General features: G+C 45.2%; 1 protein-coding gene across 1 annotated transcript in view; it reads left to right on the top strand.

The window, feature by feature from the left end:
* Positions 1-4,094: 4,094 nt before the first annotated feature.
* Positions 4,095-27,602, top strand: part of LOC307086927 (latent-transforming growth factor beta-binding protein 2-like) — a gene marked incomplete at its 3' end in the record, with an annotated part of 87,283 nt that continues 63,775 nt past the window's right edge. Inside the window, exons 1-3 of the mRNA XM_079752273.1 lie at positions 4,095-4,473; positions 6,936-7,009; positions 17,216-17,486. Coding sequence (XP_079608399.1) covers positions 4,142-4,473; positions 6,936-7,009; positions 17,216-17,486 — 677 coding nt within the window. The 5' untranslated portion in view covers positions 4,095-4,141. The remainder of the gene's footprint in view (positions 4,474-6,935; positions 7,010-17,215; positions 17,487-27,602) is intronic.

The following is a 27,602-nucleotide window of genomic DNA, read 5'->3' as shown; positions in this document are numbered from 1 at the left end:
CACTTAGTGCTACCAAGTGAAAGAGCCAATCCTTCATCTCTGCAATAATTATGGCCGCATTTTAGGCTAATTCAATTTAGAACCGAGACGTATCGCCAAATAGTTCTGGAGAAAAATTAAAATGTGCAACATTTGGACCATACCACTCTCCTTCAGTTATTGAAGGAGGGTTCAGATATTGTTCAGATAATATTAACAAGTTCAGATATTGTTTTCACAGCAATATGCGGTCAATGTCTCCCGTGGCTGATCGGGTTACGTCAATCATCTCGGTGCAGAAACACACAAAGCTAGCGTTTGCGGACCCCACATTGAAAACAGTAATCACGAAAAGCAAAGTACAAGAGCCCGTCTCGAATAAAGCCCATATGACCCCCTTCCAGGACCTTGGATTGGCAGCACCTCCTTCATAGAGGCTGGGAAAGACCCCGGTTGGCCTCGAAAGCCATTAAAGACGGAGCTGGACCACTGCTAATAAGCACCAGTCGTCCACCTCCATCTTTAACTTGTTTCTTCTGGCTCCTTCCTCCTTGTTCATTTTGTTCCACGTACATATTTGACTCTCATCAAATAGGGGTTTCATTGAGATCTTCAAGGAGAAACAGGAATGAATAAGCGACATCAGTAAAGCATAATGCTAATTCAGACTCCTGCCGAGAGTGTTTTCAGGGCCAAAGCGTACGTCATTGCTTTTTACCGAATATGTTTTGTATTCCGTCCTCCGTGGTTGTCCGGATTCTGTCCGCTGCCCAGTCTGAACAATATCAGCCTTATGTTCGCAGCCGGGCAGCAGGGAATTGAGCCCAGCATATTGATGCTAATGGCAAAAGGTAGCTTGTGAAAGGGACTGACCTTCCCAGCTGGTTGCTTTCCATTCAGAGCAACCACAAGGGACTTGTTCACATGGAACGCTTACCATTCTGTGGCCAAAGCGTAGAATGTGCTCTTGATCGCTTTTTTTAAAGTAATGAGGGTCTGACAATCTGGGTGTAATGATACCGTTTGGCTTTCTAATGAATGCACTTGACCTCTGACCCCCCAGGCACCACTCAACGCAGCCCATGGTGATGATGTCGTCAGTCTTTGTGAACTCAACTAAGTGGATGTAAATGTGTTCTCGGCAGGGAAGACCATCTAACATGGAGTGCGTGGAGAGATTTTTCCCCCTTAAAACAACTGACTTCAAGACGTCACACTTACAACTTACCTGTCCGAGACATAATGTGTTTCCATGATTCATGTTCCATGACGCAACTCCGTCTTTATTCAATGATAGTATTCTAGGAAGAGCATACTGAAAACAACCTTTTGACTTTCATTCCCTCATGCATGAGGATATGCACAAAACCATGCATGCTCCCTCTACCCTCTCTCTCCTTCTCTCTCTCTCTCCCACAAACACACACACACAAACACAGGCTACAAGCACGTGTAATTAGACGAATCGACAGGAATTTGATATTTGTTTGTTTGTTGATATTGCCCGGTAATTTGCAGGAAGCAATTCTGTGAAACCAAGTTTTAATTTGGCGCTGCATTAGGAATATAATAGGAGTGGCTTAGTTGTTGTGCCAGACTTTTCAAAAGAGTCTTTGTGTGAAATGCTGATACATAGCCAGAGACATCCTCCTGGTTTGCTTCCCAGAGTCTCACCAGATGCGGAGCATTGTGTCAAATTGGGTCGCGTGAAGTCCTAGCTTCATAACGTGGCTGGCTACCCGACATATCCACTGCACGCACGCGATACGTGCCTTAACTAATCAAACTAATTCACAAACATACTTAAGTTAAGTATAGCAGGGTGACACTCAAAGCCTAGCCCCTTTAGACTTGTTTCAGATTGCTACATAGCAAGAGCAAATCCCCCCCCCCCCCCCCCACACACATACACACACACACACACACACACACACACACACACAGCCTCATCACTGTTAAAGTCCCTGGTATCAACTAACCAGGAATGGGAGAGTGAGAATGCAGAATGTACCAAAGCCCTTTTCAAGACAACAGTAAGGTATGCCCTCTATAACTGAGACCAGCCCGGGCCCTGCCAACCTGGGGTATGGAATGACCATTTGACCCATTGGATGGTCCTAAGACAATTGCACCCCCCCCCCCCCTTCTCATTATATTTGTGATGGGCTGTGGGACCAATGTAATCAGCTGTGGCATACTGCCCGAGCCTCGACCAACACTACACTCGATATACGATTTCCTTTGAGGTCCAAGAGGGGAGAAGGAGAGACAGAGAGAGAGAGAGAGAGAGAGAGAGAGAGAGTAAAGAAGGGCTTTCGTTGAAAAATATGTCACACACGCACACACGCGACAATATACGTAGGCTGAACCTCAGTCTTCCTCGGCGAAGCCTGATGGAAGTGGGATGATATTCTGCCCAACGATAACCCCTTATTAAATTGTAATTAGCCGTGCTGTAGCAAACGGCCAGGGCCACAGACTCACCGCCATATCCGCTGATGTGTGTGTTGGACAGCCCAACAACGAGTGTTGACAGTTCTGGCTGCAGGGGGACCACTCTGATGACAGAGTGGAGTGCATCTCTGTGGCCGGAATCGGAGAGCCAACCCCTCACTGGGCTGCTTGAGATCTTATGGGAGAGAAGAGGGGGGGAAAAACCGTGTTGTTTCCAGACAGGGATGTGGGAAAGTGATGATGCTGCATGGAGGAGAGAGGAAGATGAATGGGATTTGTTATGTAACCAAACCAGTTTTTGCAAGGTTTCTGATTAGCGTTAACCGTGAGCTTCCCATAAAGTTTACGAGTTACTACTGTTCACACAAACACTTTAAACCACGAAACGCCTACTATACATCGGAATGCCTATAGCTGCAATAACGCAATAGTTGACTGGAAAAGTACGCTAATTACCCAAGTAAGCAAATGCACCGAATTTTGAAAGGGAAGTGCTTGATGAGGTTTACAGTCATGTTTTATTGTCGGGATGACGAATCTGCAGCTGCGACGTAGTCGTTCATTACAGACATCATACCAGCAAACGCAAATATAAATAGAATTTCATGTAAAAGTTCAAATTGCGTCAAAGTGTGCTTTCTGTAATCCAACATTTTACAAGCGTGCAACGGAATCGATTAAAATGTCCAAGTCGAAGCGAGTCATTTATCTGGAAGTGAAAGCACGCATGAGCACTTGGGGGAGTGTGTGTGTGTGTGTGTGTGTGTGTGTGTGTGTGTGTGTGTGTGTGTGTGTGTGTGTGTGTGTGTGTGTGTGTGTGCGTGCGTGCGTGCGTGCGTGTGTGTGGGTGTGCGCGAGCGGTAGTAAATAAAGCAACAACAAGTGGGAGTTTCTTCGCGCTTACGCGAAGAAACTCCCACTTGTCGGTAGTGTGGAGCGAGCGCAACCCTTAACTGAGATTCCCGGTAACTTCGCATCCAAGGAGGTGGTGGTCACATCCATGGCATCGAGATTCAAACCCTGCATCTCAAACCCTGCCTCTGATCCCATCGGGTGGTTAGCCTAGTCGTCTTGCCTCACGAGCCTCTACAGAGTTGTGTTTCTCTCTTTCTCTGCTGACCGTTTTCCCGGTTAAACCAAAAACAATACTGTGTATTTGGATTAAGTAGAATACCGGTGACCTTTATTGGTTTTATTTTTATTTTGTCCAGAGCGGGAAAAGGCTTTCTTAACTTGGCGCGCGTGCTGTCCCCTTTATGAGACGCATGCTAATCAAGTCATCCCGCGCGAGCCTCACCTGACGTGATGATGATGAAGAGCGGTCCAGACGTCGTGCGGTCTCGCGAGGGGATGCCTGCTTGCTGAAGTTTTGGAACAGTTGGGAAAGGGTTGGAACAGTTGGGAACAGTTCTTCGCACATTTTTTTGTGGAGGGGGTTGTAAACAATTCAGCGCCTTTCTTTTCTTTTGAACTCGCCGTCTTCCCATTTTCGAGCGGTGGTTTCCATAACATTTCGCAGTCCAAGATGGACCGCGTTGGGGTCACGTTGTTGATGCTTCTGTCACTGGCGCTGATGCGACTGAGTGACAGCGAGAGACAAGAATCGACGGGAGGTACGAACGATGGTGCGAGCGCCGGGGCGCTTGTGCGGGACCCGCAGTCCAGAGTGAGAAGTCAAGGCCATTTACCAAAGCGACACGAAGACAGCATGTCCTCCACTAGTAGTAACCTTAACGTTTACGTTAACGTTAGCGAAACTTCATCCGAATCGCTCCCAAGGCACCCTGCGCGCGGGACTCCGGAGAACGAGCCCAAGCGCGCATCGCTTCTTCCACGAGGTAGTAGTAGAAGCAGCAGACACGCGCCCGTGATCAAACCGCTTTCCCCTCACGGGACGGGCCAATCCTCCCGGGACGGCTCGGCTCCTGCTCCGCGAGACAGCGCGCCCCGCGCCGCGAGACAGGTCGCCCCCCATTCATCCCAGTACAGGTCCCGCGTCAACCACAGGCAGGCCAGCAGGCACACAAGACGGCTTGCTGGGTAAGAACAGGATGACCCAGTGGACGTTTGTCTGATGTCTAGAGATACAACAACTCTATTAAGTGCTTTAAAATGTTTAGAATTTGTTGGTAGCCGTGTTATATTGTTCCATCGCAAACTTCCAAGTTAAATGACTTCCATGTCATAAATAACCCCAACTTCCCGCATAATGTCCAGTAAAGTGACCCGTGTAGTATTGGCTCAAAGACGAAGTCACTGTAATTTTGCTATTGGTTTTACAAGATGCCCACTAGCCCAGTTTCAACATCCGTGGCTGAGTCCAACAGATTATCCCCGGGACAACTTCCAGAGTTAAAGCCTAACAAGTAACAGCATCCGAATAATGAAACACTTTTCACAATGAAAGTTTCTCATGAAATAGCCAGAATTGTATACATAGATGCATTCAACCATATCCCCATATTCCTCCCATCCTCATATTTACATTCAATGAGAGCATACAGTAGCTGTTAATGACCTGGACTTATACGTTTGAAATAATGCTGGAAGGCAATTTGCTGCAGGTGTCTTTACCAAAGCGCTGAAGGGGAAATGGGATACTGATTGGTTTAATCCGATCCCTCGAGCCAAATGCAAATGCTCGCTTTAAAGTCTATGTTAAGCCATATGTTCCGTATTGAGTCTGATTTGTCCGAAAGAGATTCATAGGGTTTTATTTTTTTATTTGTGGATCACATTTGGGTTAGCAGTTCACATGGAAGGCATTTATTTAGAAAACGTGAGTACGTTTATAGGGCCACTATTTAGTCAGCTGTCCTTTCAGGGCTGCAAGGGCGATTCAAGAATATTTCAATTGAAAGTCTGCGATATGTTGACCTCTTGCTTCCCCCTCCCTTTTCATTGAACATCCTGACGGTCAATATGTGGTTGGCAACTTGAATGCAAATCTTTATAACTATGAGTATATTCCGATGTGTAGCATGCATACAGGCATGTGTTACAAAAGTATTTATAACACAAGAGTATTCTATCATACAAAACTAAGAAATGTCCCATCATACTGATGTACTATATTTACTGTGGTGTAGTGTGAATCAATTTTCACCTTCCAAAATGTACTAGGTGCTGAAAAAATTGCATTATTTCAGTTCAAAACAGATTTAAAGATGGTATCACATACATCTTTAGGAACACCTACCTGCCGGTTATTTGCAATGTGTTTTGAAACACCCTCCAATGCATTAGCTTATGGTGAATCATCTGCTGCTTGTTAGCGGGAGTGCGCTGGTGACACGTTTCCTCTCCGAGTTCCCACTCTGCTCGTTCATTTACGACAGCCTGAGGAGCTGGCACCACACTCCGTTCACCTTTCTTTCCATTCCGCTCCACTTTGAAATCTCACTCTGCCACCTGCCAGAGAGTTGATGGATGGATGCTGGGAGCTCCAGAAATAAGGAAGGTGTATTGTTTTTTTCTTTGGAGAAAGTTTTTCTGCTTTCAGTATTGTTTATGCTGGATGCCCACATTTTATCTGGGAATAAAGAAAGAAAGATGTTACCAAATGATCTGATATTATAATTAGACTTCACCCTCTAATGTTGGCAACCTCAAACCTTGAACAAATTGGGCTGCACAATAACAGCTCCAGTTCTGGTTGTGTATCTTTTGATGTGGTAGCGCTGTGACAACATTAAGCCACAAGCTGGCGTAATGTGTTGGATTTATGCAGCGCTGAGCCTGCCAAGGAAGGGCCTCGGTGACCTCATGTCATTCCAGACACCCTTCAATCCAGGTTTATTTGCACTCAGGTCAAAGAGTCGATACGTGTTAGAATCTCCCATCAGCGTGAATCAGACTCACTAACCGTAATACCTTGTGAGCAGCTAATGACATATAGATTTCTGCCAGCACTAGCACATAGCCCCAGTTTGGATTCACTTTCCCCCTCAAGTAGCCCCTTGTATTCCGGCATCCCTCCCCCCATGTGCTGGATGGACCAACTGGCAACACAATTATGGGTCAAAAAAATACATGTAATTGAATCAATTGTTTTTTTCAATCTATATGCGTATCAGAGATGCAGGGTGTTTAGGGCCTTGCCTTTCTCTGATTATCCCTGCGTGGTGGAGGCAACCGTGTAATTGTTATCACATTGGTGTCCCCTGCTGGGAGAGCAGCGACATCTGGGCCCGTCTGTGGGCAGATCGGCTTTCAGGGTATACCCCAAGAATGATATTGAATCAAATGCACTTAGGGCCAAACCTCTGAGGTGTTGGTTCTGAGGGTCAGGCCGCATCAGATCAGGGTGCAGCTAAAACAGTCTCTTAAAAAACACAGAATGCAAGGGATTGAAGCCATCTGTTATGTTAGGAGGTCACTGCTCGCTCTTTGGTAATAGGAAGATATGTTATGCGTTGAGCAAATTAACCCAAAGCAAAATTGTGTTTGTTTATCTCCACTCATGTTGTGTGTTGTATAACTGTGTCTCTTCTCCTGGGCAGGCCTAATGTGTGTGGAGGTCAGCAGTGTTGCTCTGGATGGGCCCTTGCCCCAGGAACCAATCGCTGTATAAAACGTGAGTACAATCATCCTCTGTCAAGCTCCAACACAGCAGTCAATTTTTTTGGTGCATGTGTTGTTTTTTACTCTCTGTTGCACACGCTTTTGTTGTCTCTTAAACTGCGCGTGTAGCAAACACTTGGAAGAGGTCTGGAAGCAATTCAGCCAAACCAGAATAGAGAGACACCTCAACTGGGTTGGTGGAGCCCATCGTGACTCATAAAGAAAGCAGAAAGTTGAAGCCTTAAAACACAGGATAATCGAGGAAATGGCTCGTAATGGCTGTAGTGTAATGCAGAGTTGCCCTGGGGAAAATCCTCCCATGGTGTTATTGCCCTGGAGTCATGTTTTGCTCAGTTCATGTGAGATCCTAGCAGGGTAATAACCCACTCTTAGCACTTGGCTCTCTTCCTCCTTTAACAAGTAGAGCCCTTCATTACGGGTGGAACTGTTGCCTTTTTTATTTGACCACAGCAATACGAGAGACCTTAATTGCCACTTAATTAAAAGTGGGAATGGCGTAAATGAATAATTGGGCACTTTTTAAGAGTGCAGCCTCAAGAAAGCTTAAAAGGGAACTCTTAGTGAGGGCTCCTGTATTTGGAAGCTGTGTAGGGGGTCTAAACCAGCTGTGATTTAAATTGCCTATTTTATATGTAGAATGTGCGTGTACTTATACACACACTGAGGTCAAAGCTCTATTTGCTGACGACTGCATGATCCATTAAATGTTGTTGACTACCGTATTTTGTTGCATACTGAAATAACACGTTAGAATCTGAGCTATTTAAACAATCCTTTCTTTTTACGAGCTTGGCATTTGAAACCCACACTGCCACTGGCGGTATGGTGCAGATAAGTGCTTCTCTCTTTAGCTTTCAGTGCCTTTCTGTGTGTGTGCCTATCTCGTGGACACAACAAAACCCAGGCCGAAACAGACCGAGAAAGTTCTGATACACTACACATAGAAACTTTAGTTTTAGCTTTAGCTGAAACATCAAGCCCCTCAACCAAAAGGACTTTATCGCCCATGCCAACTGATAAGTGGTCCTGGCGACCTTCTCCTTACATGTGTTATACCTGGCCAGGGCTCGCAGCCTTCTGCTTTCTCTCGAGTCCCAGGAAAAGACACCCTTACTAATGTGTAAATTACACATCACATGCAGTAGTTTGCCAAATACTTTGGCTGGGCCAGAAGGTAACAGGTCTTATCTTACGTAGCTTTGTTAAACAGAACACATCTGAGGAGCTTGCCGCTCCTCAATCCAACCATCTGGAGCCTCTTACTGCACATGGCCTCCACCCGGTTTTACTGTGGTCTCATCAGCTGAGTAAATCCTCTGTCCGACTCCTGGAGCCCCAGGGTTAACCAGGTGCCACCCAAGACCCTCACCATGACTCAGAGGGTACCTCTGACACGGTTGACCACCACAGAGATCCAAATATCCACACAATCCCGTTCACTGTCCAGACCCTAGCGTCAGGCAGGTTTATAAGGTCATGGCGGCATGAGCAAACTTGTTTATGGTGCTGAGGGAGGGTGGGGGGGGGGGGAGTGAGAGGAAGAAACCTGTTGACTGGGGAGTGAGAAACACATCAAGATCTATGCCTGGGAAATTCCTCATGAAAGGATTTAAGTAACGTCTAGTGTGAAAAGTGTCAGCTGCAGACTTCACCAACAGCGCTGGATTAAGTGTCAGGGCTGAGTTATGGCTCTACTAACAATACTGCCTTGTTCGATTAGGTTGAACAAATATGTGACAGGAATTGGTTTGCAAGTGGTGCGGGGTGCACAGTATTTAGCAATGTGTTTATGGAGGTCTGTGTCTGGGTCATTGCTGGACTGGTTCACAGATTGTTTTCTGGCTCTCTGACGTCCAATGGGTTTCGCCATGACGTGGTGTGTCTGGTGCTCTCCCTGTGCTCCTTCCACCCTCAGGACGGATGCTTAACAGACTTGTTTATTTGTATATTCAAGAAAATTCTTTGTGTTGGAAATACTTGACATTTGTTTGAAAGAACGTTTTGAAACACAGATGGTAGAACAACACTACGTCTTGTTGATTTGTTGCCGTTGAGGTTCGCCCAACTTAATTTGAGCAGAAGGGAGGGAAGGGTGCGACCACGGTGACCTGTACAAATGTTGTCACTTGGTGGGTAGACAAATATTTTCAAGTAAATAAGTTGTGGTCAACCAAATAAAAGCTAAATGGCATATGATCACTAGCGGTTAGGATCGTGTTAGTCTGGTTTGGGGATTGCCAGCAGCTGTGGCAAATAACCTTGTTGATGGACGTGTAAAGGTCGACTGCACTAGACCTGCAGTCTGTCGTTGACACATTGAAGGCGTTGCTTCTCGGCTGCGTTGTTTGGGTTTTGGCCATGCGATGGAACCATACACAACGCTTAACATGGAAGAATGTTTTCTCTGAAATTCTTATGGTTATGTTTGCTGTGTCTATGTCTGCTGAGGTCAAACACTTGATGTAACTATTCAAACAGTATGGCTCTGAAGATGGTGGTGATGGGTGTATTTCTTCCGTACCCACTGTTTATTGGTAGGATAAATATTTAAAAGTAATTAGGTGAATGTATTCAGTAATGTATGCTGATGATTATATTATAAACGATTTTATGTAAAATGCTAGCGAATGACAATCCACTTTGTTGTGGATTGTCATTCGTGGAGTCAGTATGGTTTAGTCATACTATGATATTATTTTTCGTTTTTGGTGGTTTATTGGGAATCTTATTAAACTACATTACCAATGCCTGTATTTGAGAACCAAAATACATGTTCTTTCTTCAGATGAATATATATATTTGGATCATATTCGACAATTTATGTATTCGATTCAAGTATTAAAAAGTAGCTAAACAACATCCACACATGTAGTGTTACAGGGTTAAGAACAGTTCCTAGGTATCAAACAAGCGCATTGGTATGGCTCAGGTCTCCCAAAGTCACTACTTATCAGTGTCACCTAGGAATCTTATGGCCGTTCTCTTCGTCATATAGGCACCTTGTAGTGGTGTAACGGTAAACAAAAGTCACGGTTCGGTACATACCTCGGTTTTGAAGTCACGGTACGGTACAGGACAGTACGGTTCATAGTTAAGGGAAAAAATGCTTGTTTGTCAACAACGGAGAATGGCCGTAGATCAGCAACAATGATAGACAGATAGACTTGGCTATGGCATTTGCATTTCTTAATTCCCAGGCAGGGGTTGTTGAAATAGTGTTGTGAGCTGGGTTTGCACAGCTTGTTTTTTTTGACACTAATGATGATAGTAACACCTTGATGGTGCCTTTTCAAATCCGTGTGCATGTTAAAGTGCTGTACGTAGACACGGAGAGCCCTCTCCGTAGCCGGAGAGCCTGTCGGAGACCCTCTCCGTAGCTTACGTGCGCGTCCAATATTTTTTAACTATCCGTCGGTGCAACGGAGACGGCAAGGGCTGTGATTGGTCCTCTAACAAAATTGTTTCCGGAATCACTTCTCCGGTTTGACTTTGCACCTTATTTACTTTGCACATTAAGGACCAATAAAATACCAAATAAGATTTGAAAAGCTTTGGAAGTTTATTTACAACACTACTTGGATTGTAGTTAACATATAAGATCGATCAGGCGGCGAATTGCATTACGTATCCGACATCCCAACGGAGAACTGCGAATGCTCGAGGGGTCGCCGTAGTTACAGAGTCGGATTACGGTGTAGGAGTAGTATACTTTGGCTAAACGGTCCGGGGAGAACTCCGACTTCAAGTTTTAAATTCCGCATTGCAAAACAAGCCTCTACATTTGCCATATTAACGCTTTGTACTCCACATTTATGCACCGCGGTCCACCTCTGTAACCACCCAGAAGTGCCTGTACCATGACGGTTCAGTACAAATACGTGTCACCAAATCGTTACACCCGTAGTATCTGCTAACAAAAAGGTGCATAGCCTACTACACAGAAAATATATATCTCAACGGAGGTCTAATTCCCAACAGCACAAACGGCAGCTGGCTTTCATCTGCAGCACTCGTAAAATCCCTGATTTTTTTGGGGGGCTGAAAATGAATGTAACCACACTGTACATCACAACATTCTCGCAAAGCTATACTGCACTTATCACACATGGCAACACGATGCAAGCATAGGCAACACTGGGAGCATGACCCCGGAGAAAAGCACACACGTGGCTCTTGATTGAAGCCCATTGCAGACTCTGAGAGAGCAGATGAAGGGTGCATCATTCACAAGGAGGAATAAAGTCATTTTCAGTCTCTTAAGCGGTCATTGACTGACATAGTTAAATGCTACAGAGAGCGAAGTTTCTTTTTGATTGTCTAGTCCAGTCTTGTCCAGTTTTCTTTGGCCCATTGTGCTGCCCAGGGCCTCATCCAACCCCTAAAATAACTTCTCAGAATTGCTGCCCCTTTCTCCCTAACTTGCAGCAATGCAAGCTAAGTCTTGCCTCCTTTCTAAACAACCTTACTGAAGGTTTAGGCTGTGCCTTCAGTTATATCCTATTAACAGGGGTGATTAGTTTACTCTTTGAGTATTCACCATGCACCACAACATTTGAAAGTGACCTAATTTTACATAAGAAAAGTACATACAGTTTAAAAAATATAACAACAGATTTGATTCCTTCGATTGGTTTCATTCTCCTTTCAACTCTACATGTTTAACCAAAGTTTTAAATTGTCCATTTTACCAAGCTTAGAGACAGGATAAGGGTTGGGATCACTCAAGCTTTGGTGTTTGGTGTGAGATAGAGTACACATTACAAAACCTTCATCTAACTTCAACATGTGTCTCGCAGCTGGTACAGGATCTGTGAGCATTTTGTCGGCTCCGAATCAGCACCTAGGAAAGGCTTCCATCATCGTGTAATGGATCCAAGGTGCTACATTTCTGCTTTTTGATAACCTTTCCCATCTAGCAGAAAATAAAACAACCAAAACATGTGTAACAAATTGGAGTTCTTTTTTGGGGGGGATTTCGGCTGTCGTTACCTTACAGCCGTTTATTACCCGGCTCCAATCGTGTAACAATGCCATAGGAATATGGAACAGGATTGATCGCAAGATCATGGCATAGTGGTATCAACGCTCAGTTGCAAGGGGCATTGTATTCATACATGTCATATAGTCTCTGTTCCCCATTTACCATTGAATAATCTCTAATGATGTTTTCACTCAAGATGCTATAGTTAACTATGCCCTACATGCGTTTGCAGTAGTTTAGAAGAGGTATAAAGAAAACATTCTGTTTCTCAGATGTTTTTAAGTCTATCCTTATCCTCTGCATTGTTGGTGGTATTGTTGAGTCATGGTTGGATGGAGCTATTGACGGCCATGTGCTGTGTACATGAAGCTTGTGAGTATGTTATGGTGCAAGGGGTCAGAGGTCGGGTATTGCTCTTGCAGGCAGCTTGGAGAGATTTACGGGCCATTAGAGGAGGCCTGTAATCAATACACGCCATTGTCCCAGAGTCCGTCATTACAGCAGACAACCGGCGGTTCGGTCTCAATTTGTCTTCTGGAACCAGGAGTGTTGCCTCCTCCGCTCCAGCTGTTGTGTTTGTGGGCTAAGACTCTCCGCCGCCACATGTTTTTCTAATTGCTACCATGGATGAGTGCGCATGAGTTACTGCTTTGACCCTACTGGTGTCTTCCTGTACTTCAGCTCACCTGCTCACCCCGGTGCACGCAACCCACCACTCTGGTTGTGGCAACACAGCGCTTGTTACCGACTGACAAACCTCCGGAGCTTAAAAACACACATTCTTGAGTGGCATGCGGCCTGACTTTACTGACAGTTCCAGAGCAAAACCTTCAGTGACCCCTCCTTTCCCCCCGGTCACACACTCATTCAACCATATCCATATAATATATATTATCACCCCTCTAGCCTCAGGCCACGTGGAAGCTGTTGGGCTCAGGGACAGGGTTTGTGGGTTTTTGGTGAATGCAAGAAGTCAGCTTTACAAGTTGTGGGCAAACGCAGTACCCCACCATGTTACTCATTTGAAGCTGAATGTAGGAGTTTAGGGGCGCAGTAGAGGCACAGTATAGCATGGCTAAAATGTACACAGTTGCATGGGTCAGCTATAACTCAACCAAAGCTCCTCACAGATATTAGATTAGTGAAACTATTGGCTGGCACTTTATATGAAGGAAACCCACACAGTGGAAAAATGCTAATGTGTGACAGTGGCACCCTCGTTTTGTTGTTGGTTGAAAGTTGTACCCTCAAAAGATTAGCCACAAAGGAAAAATAAAAAATGTCAAATGGTAAGAGGATATTTTGGCCTTCTGGTCAACCTCTAAAGTCCTGCTTTTCAATTTTTGGTAAGCATGCTTTAAAGTGGTAATATAACTTAAACAACTGTAACCGTTGCATAAATTAGGTCAGCTCCAACCATGCATAAATCAAATAAGATGCCTCTACATAAGAGCAATAACCACATGGAAGCAGTTGCATTACCTGGTCACTAATCCAAATCCTACCCATTAAGGGCATCAGCCAGATGCTACTACTATCTACATGAACTAAATCTCAATGTTTACTCATATATTAAATCACAAAATGAGGCTACAAGTGGGGCTAGGGAGTTCACACATTCACTTGAATGAATGTTAACTGGAGTACAAACACATCCGCTTGGCCGTTCTCTGGCAGAAGCATTGGGCAATTAGATATCTGTTCTTCTACTCAATTTCCTGCCTTTCTGTTACCGATTTCTGAAAGGTCCCTCGGTCAAATCTTGTGTCATATTCCCCTGAACTCCCCAGCATGGCTCCCCATTCCTCCAAATCTCATAATGGAGCATAACCTGCCCTCTCTCCACTCGAGAAGATCCCGATTAGACCGTCATTATTATTTTCAAAAAGGGTTTTAATATCTGGTTAGCTAGGGCAGGACTGTTGACCTGCGTAACTGAAGATTTTAATACGTGTTTAAGTTATGTGAACTATTTGGTTTCAATTCGCCCCTAGCCTGATAAAAAGGTTGTAAAAGTCTGATGGGTTGGATTACATAGAGGCAAGGAGAGAAATGGGAGGTATCTCTGGTGAATTGTAATGGAATAAAGACTACCACTTAGATGGGAATAAGGGCTTAGTGCGCTGATGTTATGAAGAGTGGGTGGTTTTCTGTTATAAACACAGTCCCAATCCTTGTATTTCAAGTAACTCCATTCCATGGGGGAAACACAACACAGCTCCATGTGTGGTTTTATGTATGATAAACTTGCATGCATAGTCAATATGGGATTGGGATAACACCAATGTCAATGTTCTCGTCATTTAATGGATATTTATTGTTTTTGAGGTCTTTTCGGCTGCCACAGGCTTTTTGGTGTAGATGTTTTGATTTTTCTGCGATGATGTCCAATGACTACTTAAGGTTACCTTGCTACAACATTATCCTCCTTTCCATTTGTTTTCTCAAACACTTTACCTGGAATTTTTCTGATTCAGTGTAAGGCTTTTCATGGTCGCTGTTATGAGCCATGTAACAATGGCCTAAAAGCTTGCACTTTTTGGATGACTAGATCTGGCACAACTCTGGAAAACTGGGCCAGTGGGTCTCAGCCATAATTGAGAACGAAGTGGCAATGCCCGGAATGTTTTCTATTTCCTTCCCCTTTTATTTATGGCAAAATTTTGTTTTATTATTAGTCCCGGAACGTGTATAATGACAGTGCATATTTGTCGAAATGGATGGAATGTGAGGCAATTAGTTTTAATGATGTGCAAGACAAATCTGCACAACAGCAATTACTACCACAATGTGTTCACCAGGGCAGAGGCAGAGCCCCGAGACGGGACAGGAGAGTGACTCTCTGCCACGGCAACTCAAAACGGCTACCGTATGGAAACAGCAAAATAGGCAAGATGGTTAGGGTCAGTTAGGGTCAGGGCCAACTAGTTACCGGTCCTTTCACTGTGGCTAACAACGTACATGGACCGTGTTTGGTTTCATCACAGCTGATCTAATAAGGGTCAAAACATCTCAGTGTAGGAACACACACGCCTCCCTGTCTGAAATCAGGGTCTTAATTTATTGAATTGTCCACGTCTAATTTCTTGTATTATTTTTCTCGATGAATATTTCTTGGAGGTTTTATTACTTGGGTTATCGGTCTATTAGGCTATTGGACCGATTGATGCATAATAGACCAAATTGAGGTTGAGCAGACTGCAGACAAGGCAGTGGCCCCCAGCCAAGCTCTGCTCCAGTTGGGTCAGGGAGTTCCCATCTGCAAGCAGCTTATATGACTTCTCTAGCACGTAATGATAAAAGACCGTAGTCCATGGTTCACCACAGAACACAAGCCCGGTGTAATTCTATGTTTTTGTGTCAGAAACCCAGATGATGTGACCCAAAGCTGGTCACGATCGTTGGCTGTCTGGCGAACACCCGATAGACACTTACCTTCGGCGCCGTAGACTTACACTTCAGTCCAAAAGCACATTTCAAAGAAGCCACAGACTCATCCTGTTGATTTTAGTGAGAAGAATCCATCTTTTGGAGTTATTAAGCCATCGGCATTATTTATCCCCGAGACATCTGGATAAAAACGACAGCAGGGCTGATTTATGCAGAGGTTTTTGGTTGGTATGACTTAACTTCTTGACAACAACAGTTCTCTACAGCACGCAGAGACTGTTTATCTCCTGATTGCTAGGCAGCCCAGGCAACCTGCTCCTTCTCAGCTCCTCTGGGGTGTCTTCAGTAAGGAAGACACAGATGTATGCTGAATTTGTCCATCAAACAGGCCTGCTTGAATGTGTAAGATCGGTTGTTACAGCTTAAATCAGGTTTAATTGGGAAAAGATGTTCAGCTGATTCTCCATTTGAACTTCACTATTAATGCAGACTTAATGTGAGCGCTGATTTAATGCTTTTTAAATGGAGGCCAAAATAAAAGGAGCTACAATGCATACTTTACCATAGCAGAGCATATGGCTTTGATTGTCAGTTATTCATGGGAAAGTTTGCAATGTTAAAACACAATGGTCAAAAAACAAGAAATGTAAAAGTGTGTCAGCAGCCAAACCCATGATGACTGCATCGCGGGTTTCGGAGCTCATATTTTCCTGCCTTCGCCTCACTCTGTGTTTTAGTCCACAAAGCGTTAGCGTATCTCTAGGGTCCTTTCTTTGCTTTCACTCCAGAACCGAACGCAAGACATAGTGGCCCCGAAGTCTGAATCATCTCTAGCAACAGGAAGGGGCGCAGAGGTTCAGGGGCCTATTCCCCGCCTGTGGGGCCCTCTGAAAACCCGCTCTGCAAACTGCCAAGGGTTGTGGCAGCCTTCCTGCCTGCTATCTGTCAGGGTGTCCAGGGCATCTGTGTCAATAGCATTCCACGGGCCTGTTGACAGACCCCTGTTGTTTACATTAGCCACCGCCGACCAGTGACCTAATTTACTGTCTAAGGACAATCTCGTAAATCCTAAGGTGCCATCCATTACATATACACGTGTCAAAAAGTGCAAAGCCTGTTTGCTTTCAAACGGCATGCCACAAATCTTCCGGTACTGTTCAAGGGGGCTGGGGAGGAAGTGATGGTGTTAGCACTGAGGGGATAGATAGGAGTATTTTGCTATTAACATGAAATCACCTCAAGACTTATCGGACGTTGACATTTGGTTTGAGGTTTTGCCTTTCAGACTTTTACAACTTTCATAGAGGAAGTTGCAGATGTCCTTTTAGACACTGTAGTCTTGTTGTTTGTACAGGTTTTCTGTTCAGTGACCTTCTACCGATATATAATGCTCCCTGTGCTTCCAAGAGGGTACATAATCAGATTGTAGCTAGGTATGTCTGGCAAATTAACACAAAAATGCCAGAAAAGCTAGCCTGAGCTATGAAGCTCGAGAAAGCTTTACCTCAGCGAGACACTGGATAAGGGGTTTCATGTAAGTGATCACATACTTTGAGTCTAAACAAGCCAGTCAAGGGCTCTCAAAAATGTAAGATGACGGGCCTCTGGCCCTACAACTGCATTGCAGGGAACGGAAGCCTTGTTCCCCCCACTGAGTCTCGGGCTGAGAAGACTAATGCTCCTCCTTGATTCAATCATCACAAAGTGAACCGCGGTGCAGAGGCTGCGAAAAGGCCTCGTCGGTCCCCCACGTGCATTGACTTGACCCGATGAAGCCTTCACCCCGCACCCCGCTGTGCCTCTCTCTCCCCCCTTTCTCCTCTCCAGCTGACTGCCGGCCGGCCTGCCAGAATCGAGGCTCCTGCAGCCGGCCCCACACCTGTGTGTGTCGCTCAGGCTTCCAGGGGGCTCGCTGCGAGGAGGTGACCCCGGAGCAGGTGTACATCCGCGACGGCGGGGCCCTGCGGCGCGTCAAGCCCGGCACCAACCCCTTCCAGAAGGACCAGGTGCGGAGGAGGCCCGCCGAGAGGCAGGCCCCGGATTCGGCTCAAGCCCGGAGCCCGCAGATCGCGTCAACAAAGGCCCCCCTCCACGCTGCGTAAGTGTCCGCCCCGGGGTCTGTTCTTATCTGCAAAGCAAACAGGATTTTTTATTAAGTTATGTGTTATCAGATCATAAAGGTTTGAATAACAAAAGAGACAAGGGAAAGCTTCACCACGTGTCTATTTCTCATGCTGTTTTTCTTGGTTCACATCGAAAAGGTCACAGGAGTCCTATTTCGTCATTGAAGCTTACTTTGTGCGTTAAATCACTCATTGATCATTTTAATTGATGAATGATGTAGCGCTTTGTGAACACTGATTAAGGTTGTGAACACTAAGTCGCTGATAAAGCCTTAGACCGTGGATAGGTCAGTGACTGAAAGGCTGCACACTAATGAAGAGGAAAAACCTGGACGATATAGATTGCATTCATGCCCCCTGTGCCCCCATTTTGTTCGTACTAAAATGGCATGCAAGGTTACCACAGCTTTATACTTCATGCTTTGGGTCTGATGTCATCGTACTGTGATATAAATCTTGATTTACCATAGAATCCGACCACGGAAACCAATCCATTCAGTTTATGAACTTGGATGGATTCCAATGCTTACAAAATAGTTTTGTTTTTTTTAACCAAATTCTGGAGGAAGTCACGTTGAATTCTAGATCCAAGATGTATTGCATTTTAATATTATTATTCTAATAAACATTTTAGTCGGGAATGAAAATATTAAGCTATTCAGCATTACCTAAGTAAATAGTCAGCTAATGTGAATGGTGCCATTGTTAACTATAGCCAAGAGTGTAGCTTCCTCTTCCATTCATTAAAAGCCATGCTTCAAATGTCATTCAGTTAAAAATCAATCCATCTGAAATGGAGCAGCTTTTCCCTTTGCCAGACAGTGGTCTTAAATCATTTAACGCCATACACAATGTACATGCTTTGCACAGATGCATTTGCAAATACGTTCTCCCATAATGGATTATTTCATGTAAATATTTTCCTATACATGATTCAGAGTCTACTGAGTGAAATATCCAAGACTGCTAATTGGACAGCCTTACAGTTCTCCGTCTGGCCTGAGCAGCGTTCTATTTTTCCACAATATTTTTTCAGCATGCTACAATAATTTCCCCATCGCCTTGAATTGCCAAGCCTGGCATTTATTCAAAAATATTTTTGATTTAATGTTTTTAATGGCAGCAACCGCAAGCTCTCATCAAGGGTGTTGTAAATGATTGTTTCCTGTAAGTGTTGTTACGGATCGCCATTAATGGCTTATCTTGTCAACTGGATCCACTGCGAACTCTCCGTGCCTCTTCCAATCTGCTTGCAGTTAGTGACACCGGTTAAGTGTCATCATTTGTTTAGGAACTGAGGTCACCTATTGATTTCCGTTTGTCGTCTGCACAGCGTCTCTGCACGAACCCTGTATGATTTATTGCGTTTCCTCTGACGTTTATGGTTGCAACTCAGACTAATTGTGCTCAGTGTCTTGGATGTCGTTACTTCACGCTGTGCTTCTGCGGGGTCATGTGGAGGTATCATGGCAGTGGGCCTGTGGTGGCACAGAAAAGGCGCATACTGTAAATATAAGTATATTCAGAAGGATCCAGGGGATGTTATTTTATAGCCGCAGTACATTCCTTCAAATTTATAATCATATCAAGATTTAGAAAAGGAAACTAGGACTGAACTACGCGTGCATATGATTCAGTTCAATTGATTCATGGCGTACATTGCTGTGTCCTGACTCACCGATCTGGGCACATTCAAAGAAATAAAATGGCAGGTTTGGACAGGATTTGCGAAAAGGCCAACATTGTTCTCGAGTCACACGTGGCCCAAGTATTTCTGATCCAATGATGCCGAATAACTGGCTTTAACAGGTGTCAAGTTGAAGACGAGCCATTTCCCCCTGCCAGAGCGCAAGATCTCTGAGGCCCTCAGCTCCAACTAATCCAATTACTGCCAAAGGTAGCCAAGTAGGACCCTCACCTGTCAGATCTCCAGAACAATTGCAGGTCAGGCCTAAGTCCAACCTCCATCAAAATGTCCTCAGATGCATTATTTGGAAGCTCTTTAAGAGCTGTCTTTTAGACTTTCCTTATAAGGCAAATATTTTCATGATATAATATCTCATTCAGTTCTTGTGTAATGTACATACAATCCAGTCCAGACAACTTCTGCTAACGCTGAACATTGGGTTGGCTTGGAGCATCCGAGGGGAGGGACGGCGTTATTACAATGGGGTGCTAGTCTTGGTTTCGGGTAACAGCAAGTGGCTTCTGCTGCCAAGGCCGGAGAAGCAGTATAAGAGGTCAAGAGAGAGAGATTGAGAGACTAAGACCAGCACCAGACGGACAGTAAGACAGCTGTGGATAAGATCCGGAAGAGTTTCAAAAGATTTAATTTTCAAGGTTATTTAACTTTGCTAAAACATACAGGCGGCCACGTGAAAACGATTAGCAACACTCACAGACATCTGTAGGACGAAAACATTTCCAAAAGACAGCAAGCTGGATGGACGAATAAATTGTGACTTCCCACACAGACACTTCTCTTGACTCCAGATACACGTTGAGATGATGTAAGTGTCTTCATGAGAACATCGAATCTATAGCAACTCTTATAAAATCGAACCAAAAGTTTTCGTTTGACTACAAAAATACGAGATGGAAAAGCAGATTGGGAAAGCAGTGCAAAAGGGTTGTAGGGTAAAAAGGTTGAGGATGGATGGGAGGAGAACTACAGGAGGGAGGAAGACAAAACAATAACAGCAGAAAGCCAGCCTTTAAAAAAAAATGTTTCCGATTCCAAAAGGGGATTATGGCCCGAGGACTTGGCCGTCTGTCTGGAGCAACACAGACAAACAGCCTGCTGTCCAGACTCACCACTTGGCCTCCAGTATCTAGCTCTGCCTACTCAAATGAGGAGCCACTTTGATGAGCTGTGTGTGTGTGTGTGTGTGTGTGCCTGCGTGCGTGCGTGCGTGCGTGTATGGCAGAGCAGAGGAGAAAAACACGCCTTCTACTGCAGTTTTCGTAACACCATGTTAACGCTCCTAGAGAGAACCCTGGAAGTCGTAAAAACCGCCTCTCGCATTATCTGCTTCTTGAACTCTATTTACTTGATGCCAGTGTATAAAGGATCAACTTTGGACTTTGTTTTTCCTGTTGGAAAGTTTCGCTCCTTCCCTTGTGCTGTACATCATATGCCTCGAAAATCACCCGCTAATCCTACTCAATGGATCCTGAATCAATCCCAGCAAATGTATAGACCGAGTCCTGAGGCGAGACGGGATGGACATAGCAGATGAACCACCTCCATTACTCAAGGGTTCTAAAACATGGGAACTGCTTAATCCCAGTCCTGTCTCTTCTTTAATCCCAGAGCGTCCTCCACCTTACTTAGTGGTGTCAGACACAGAGGTCCAGCCAGTGGGCCGGCGGTCCAGCCAGTGGGCCGGCAGCCCAGCCATTGCGTCTTCTCTGAGACTTCCTTATTAATGTCATGTTCTTTGCCTCTGATGCATCTGGCAAGTGAATAAGTAACTCCCCCCCCCCCCCCCACACACACACACCCCAGTACCACCAACTGTCTTGCTGCTACAAAAGAAGCTTTCAGTAGAAAGCGTTTGCTCTCTGCTGTAACCCATGCTTCTCCTGTGGGGATGCTGAAGCGAGGCAGGAGTAAGGATGATATGTTGCAGATCCTGATTACAGTTTGTCCGACACAGTCGTGATGCTGGGGCACTGGAAATGACATGTCTTTCATGTGCAGCTCACGCTATCTCCTTCCTGCCTTGGCCCCCCCCCCCCCCTCCTCTCTCTCACTCTCTCTCTCTCTCTCTCTCAAAAACACATACAAACTCCCTCTCTCGCGCTCTCTCTCTCTCTCTCTCTCAAAAACACATACAAACTCCCTCTCTCGCGCTCTCTCTCTCTCTCTCTCAAAAACACATACAAACTCCCTCTCTCGCGCTCTCTCTCTCTCTCTCTCAAAAACACAAACAAACTCCCTCTCTCGCGCTCTCGTTCTCTCTTTCTCTCTCTCTCTCTCTCTCTCTCTCTCTCTCTCTCTCTCTCTCTCTCTCTCTCTCTCTCTCTCTCTCTCTCTCATTATGACCTCGGTCCAGCACTGGAAACAGAGCGGGGCAGAGCAGGATGTGTGTTCACAGTCATCCCACCAAAGGTCATTCCTCTCTGGTCTGTATCATTACACAATCCATGGTGGAGAGCCAGGAAAAGTTACCTGGACTGCAGAAGGTTACCATTCTAGGAGTACCAAAGTGTAATGCTTGAACCGAATCATAAAATAACCAACAGTCCATATTTATCAATGCAATTTATTTATCCAAAATTTAACAGGCGGTAAAAGTATAAACCTGACTAAAATTAAAGTATATAACAGACCTATTTTCAATTAAACTAAGTATAAAAAAATAAACCAACGAGGGTACACATGCAGCAGAATTCCCCTTTTGGGTGATCAATGTGGCCAGAGACACTTTTCATTCCCCGGTGCTTGCCCGGTGACTAATAGACCTGGTGGTTGTGTGGCCTGTTGACTGAAGGCTTTGGCCCTAACCCACCAAGCCCTTTCTCAGAGGAAACTGCGGTCATGGTTGGAATTCTCCAAGCAAATCTGGGATCACTGGTGCTTTGCTCCCACTCAAGACAAACCACACCACCCGTCGAGAGTGAAGCCACTATAAACACGCCCGAGGGGACCTGGTATCTGACGGATTATCAGAACCAAATATTGTTTTATTATTACACAGTCTATTGTTTGAGGTGCTAAACTAATATCACACAATATTTGAAGTTAAATCCAGTAAAACCAAAAAATATTTTTTCTTTCATACAGGAGTTACCATGAAGCATTATCAGAATCTTAAAAGTCAGTTTTTTGAAAATCTGTCTTCAAACGTTTCTTTTGCCCTAACTGATCCCAAAGGATAACAAACTCCAAGAGTAGCCTAACATTCCATTGGAGCCTTTGGGTTCTGTAATGCTCACAACGCCTTCAAACGCATACCCAACCGTCCGATGTGGGCCTACCCTCGAAGCGACAGTAAAAAGCCATGCCTGTAGGGAGACCGCCTCACCGTACCAGCTGGAAATCTGCTTTCCTAATCAAAATGGAAGTGCCCAGAGTCTTCCTCTTGTCTCCCGGTTCCACGGCTGCCAAAGGAAGAGGAAGCACGGAATCCAGGAGGGAGTTGTGGTTGAGGGCTGAGGTGGACAATGACGTGAAGGGGAGGGGGAATGTGGTCGATTTTCCCACTTGATTTACTCATGCAGCGCTCCTTTGAATGGCAGTCCATGAACACAACACATGGTGGATCCTGCATCTGTACGCTTGTGATGCGTTTCCCTGTGCTTGGTCAGGGTGGGGCAGGGGACTTGAGCCAGGACCAGGGCAGGGGTCAACCGGCTCATCGCTGTTTGTCTTGTGTGCTGATGCTACAAACTTGACCTTTGTCCCCTCCCCCCCCCCCGGGGGGCATTTTCACCAGTGATGGGAGGAATGTGAGATGGGGCTTTCCGGAGCATGGAGGGACATCCTCTACCCTGGTTTTTTTGGGGGTGAGGGTGGGGGGAGGGGGGCATTGTGATGCCCTGCTAACTCTGGGATTATTAAACAACATTGCAGAGTGCAGACTCAGCTCCAGAGGCAAACGCTGTCCTCAGGTAAACCCTCTGGAGACTGGGGAGGAGACTGGGCACATGCTTGGAGTTGGAACACAAACTGATGAATTTCCTCATGGCACACTTAAAACACTTCTCATTCCTCTCAGTGTTTCCTCTGTCACCGAAAGAGAAAGTTCCGTGGTGAAATTACGTTGGACCAAACCAGGTTTTGTGTGGCCGACTGGCCGTGTTTCCCCCTTACGAGCGCAGAGCCAAACGTGGCCTGTGAGCAGTTGGCTTCCTGCTAGGCAGCTGACAAAAGGCTCCAGAGAACCCAGCGTGGGACACATACAGTACGCCTCTCTCCCCTAGCCAGCAGCATCGCAAACACACACAGAAAAACACTCACACAAACCCGCAGTGGCGGGTTGGCTCCTGATCATTTCATATCTGCTCTGATGCAGCTGTTCTACTGACAAAAACATTCTTAGACAAAGAGGAGGCCTCTCCAAGAATGCACTAGAACCTTCAGCTTGGGATCCCATGCCAACGGCATCAATCAGGCTATGTCCGAGACATTGGACTTAGTGTTCAAAAAAAGAAATAGACTGGCATCAGGACACTGCATGAGACCAGCATGTATTCCAACAGGATTCAGGATGCAAAAGACTTTCGCTATTGGTTGGGAAATAGCAGCGAGTTCCACTGCTGCTGGTTACCGTAGCTCCCTTCAACAACTGCATTTTCAAATGAGCACCAGCTTCTGTTAAGTTTCGTGCCGTCTTTGGGTTTTGAGATACAGTTACTACCATACTTTGACATTGATTTTTGTTGAAAGTTCCCTGCTTTGTTCTTATTCCACTTTGGTTAAGTGATCGTTGCAGCTAGTGTAATACACATGGTGGGAACACATTCTCGGTTGTCACTTAATACCTTCCAGGGTTATCTTTGCCAAAAAATATCTGCAGTCTTTATATTCACATCAACATTCTTATTTATCTAGACGGGACTTCGACCTCCCTTTACATCCTCTGAAACAGCTCAAGTGTGAGATACAGGTCACGATAAGGCTGCTTGACACAGCTCTCTGATCCAATCTCTGGCCGTTGTTATCCAGTGCACCCTGGCCGAGGCCTGCTACTAGCGTGACTTATGGAAAGGCAGCCAGACAGAGCCCTTCTTAGTTGATCCTGTCTCCATGACCGGCCCGATAAGGTCTCTGACACACCCTGTTTTTCACTGGGGAAAAATACTCTGCTAGCACTCACAATTAGCCCAGTCATAATGACTGGAGATGCTATCAAAGAAAGAGTGTGGCTTAATCGCTCACTGATGTTTGGCTTGACTTCGTGATGTGTATGAGAAGAGGACCCAGAACAGGCCTTCGCTTCATGTAAGTCTTGTGTTGGAACAAGGCTAGGTTTGGAACCCTTTATATACCCGAAGCTGTGTTAAATTAGTGAATAAAAAAATTATCTAGGACAAATGGATTGGAAGATGTACGATAGTTTGTCTGAACCATTGTTGCCATTGGTAGTGATTCAACTGTCCATCTGTCCAGCAGTTGCAAGTCATCCATCTGCACAGCAGTACGTTATCTGTTTGAGCTATCAGTTGGTGTGTTGGTGGAGGTTATTAACAACCAGAGAGGAACAGGCCTGCCTCTAAAACTCGATGTCCGCTGCTATTTCATCACTGTTGTTTCATGGGGAAATATTGACAAATGTGTCCCAGAAAACGCTAGCCATGTAATATCACACGAGTGTGTGATACAACGACCCATACAGCATAACGGTCATAATTAACGATCGTCATTTTCTCACTCGCTACGTCACATCGTTGGTATGAGTCAAAGATGTAATGGAAAATAAACAACATGTGTTATATCACTTTTATGGGACAGGGGGTGACGTCATGCTCGGTTGACAAGCAGAAACTCTCACTTCTGTAGCCACTTTGGCAGCAGCGTCCAATGACAACCTCCTGGGCCGAGTTTTTCAGCGGCACGTACCGGAGACAAAACATTTTCATTTGGCTATAATTTTGGGTCAGCCCTTTGTGTCAGTGTTGGGCGGTTTGTATGGTTATTTTGGACTTTACGATGTGTGCGGGCACAAACCGCCTTCCCAGTGTTTGCCTGTGTTGCTATAAGATACATGACACAACAACCGTGCAACCGCTGTATAATCAGTGGCATTCTCAGGAACAACCTTGTGATCCTACACACGCGCACACACGCTTGAATAGAGAGTTGTTTGGTTAATGATGAATAGGGTTGCTCTGCATCACGCGTAGGGCTTCAAATGTGCAAACCACATCAGTGGTAGAGCGCTTGTGGTGTACATGGTGTGGTGTGGTCGGGTGCGCAAGGCATGCTTTCTCGCAACCAGATGTTTCTTTTTCACCTTCTATTTACTAGAAGAGAAGCCAATAACCAGCGTTCTGCACTAAACTTTGTTTCGACTTTGGAGGTCAAAGGAGCCAAAGGACCAGAATTATCATGACAATAAAAAAAAAGGTATGGGAAATATATTAGAGTTTTGAATAAACCGTAATTTCACTTTCCGTAACATCCTGCCCTGTTTTATTTGTTATTTCCCTCCCCATTGAGACCAATGCTTTACGTTCGGCTCAGTAACAATTATCCCTTCTGCAGGATTTCAATTGTTTCTCCCAAAATGCGATTGATGCCCCCCAGATTTAATTATCGCCAATGAAATTAAATATACCCTCCTACACATTCACTCTAAATTAGATTAATGTTTGTTCGTTTGCACTTTTACCTGATCTCTCTTGGCACGCCATTTATTTTCCCATTCTCCCAAGTAGTCTTCAAATTGCTCTAATTATATTAAGCGCTTACGTAGCACAGGGCTTTTTTTTGGACGAGGACAGCGGTTGGAAAGCAGTAAATGGAGCCATTAAGCGTTTAGTTTCACCAGAGAGGTAATAGTCAGAATAATAAGGGGTCCAGTAATAGAGAAAAAGTACCTTTTACCTGGTCAATGCACAAATTATACAGATTTTGGAGTCATATCGAGAACTTGTCTCTCCCGTCGAGAAATGTCTCTAACCTCAAGAACTTGTCTCTCCCATTGAGAACTTGTCTGTCACCTTGAGAACTTGTCTCTCACCTTAAGAACTTGTCTGTCCGATTGAGAACTTGTGTCTCACCTTTAGAACTTGTCTCTCACCTTAAGAACTTGTCTCTGACGTCGAGAACTTCTCTCATGTCGAGAACTTCTCTCATGTCGAGAACTTGTCTCTCACCTCATGAACTTGTCTCTCACCTTGAGAACTTGTCTCTGACGTCGAGAACTTCTCTCATGTCGAGAACTTCTCTCATGTCGAGAACTTGTCTCTCACCTCATGAACTTGTCTCTCACCTTGAGAACTTGTCTCTTTCGCCTCGCAAACTTGTGTCTCTCGTTGAGTGCATCGCTAAGCGTCAGGGGTCTAGCACAACGAGGTCCCTGTGACGAGAGAGCAGGGGGAAACAGGTCCCAGAAGGTGCAGGATTGGGTTGTTGTGAGTGACCGAGACAGGGGAAGAATACGCCTTGAGAGCCTTCTGCCTGCTGTCCAGTGGCCACTTGTTTAGACAGGCCCTCCAAAGCCAAATTGCTCTCTCTCTCTCTCTCTCTCTCTCTCTCTCTCTCTCTCTCTCTCTCTCTCTCTCTACCCTTCTCTCTCTCTTCCTCTCTCTACCTCTCTTTATCTCTTCTTTATCTTTCTTCTCCTCTTCTCCCTGTTTCTTTTTTCATCGCTCTCTTTCTTTTCTCTCTCTCTCATTCCACTCCTCTTCTCTTACTCCTTCTCTTTTCTTCCCTTTCTCTCACTCTGGCTGTTCTCTTTCTCTTCTCTCGATCTTCCCTTCTCTGTCTCTCTCTCGCTGGCTCTTCTCTTGTACCTTTGTCTTTCTCTCTCTCCCAGAGCAGACAAGCTCTTCCCCGCACTTCAATCTCTGCATTAGCTGCTGCCACCAGCCCCGGCGTCCTGGCCATTAGACGTGTGCTCTGAACTTTGGTATTCTCAAACAAGTCAAGATGAAAAACGAGCGCTGCCAATGTGGAGGGCTTTTTCTTGTGGTGCGATTAGGTACGGCGAAGATGCGGCACCTCTTTCCAGAAGAGCCCGCTATCCTATGAAAAAAAGTCGAACCACTGTTTGAAACAAATTAGTCTTTACTGACGGATAGAATTTATCTCATATGGGGGCTCGGATGGTTCCATAAATCATAACTCCTTTAGGAGGTTCAGTCGTGAATGAATCAACTCCACCTCACACAATATGCTGCGGATAAACAACGGCTCCGGGCTCGTAAAGAGGAGCAGGGGAAGGAGACACTTTTAGATCTAAACAATTCTTGAAGAAGTGGGTCAGTGTGTGTGTGTGTGTGTGTGTGTGTGTGTGTCTCTCGGAGCATGCATGAGTCTATATGCATGTGTATTGGGTTTGGACAGATGAGAACATGGGCCTTTACTAGCGGTTGCTGTTTTGCAACAGGCAAATATTTTTCGCACTTGTCATTTATTT

The sequence above is a fragment of the Pollachius pollachius genome (assembly GCF_949987615.1).
Source record: "Pollachius pollachius genome assembly, chromosome: 15".
Classification (NCBI taxonomy): Eukaryota; Metazoa; Chordata; class Actinopteri; order Gadiformes; family Gadidae; genus Pollachius; species Pollachius pollachius.
The sequence above is the reverse complement of the archived record's forward strand: the minus strand, read 5'-3'. Positions and strand labels throughout refer to the sequence as shown.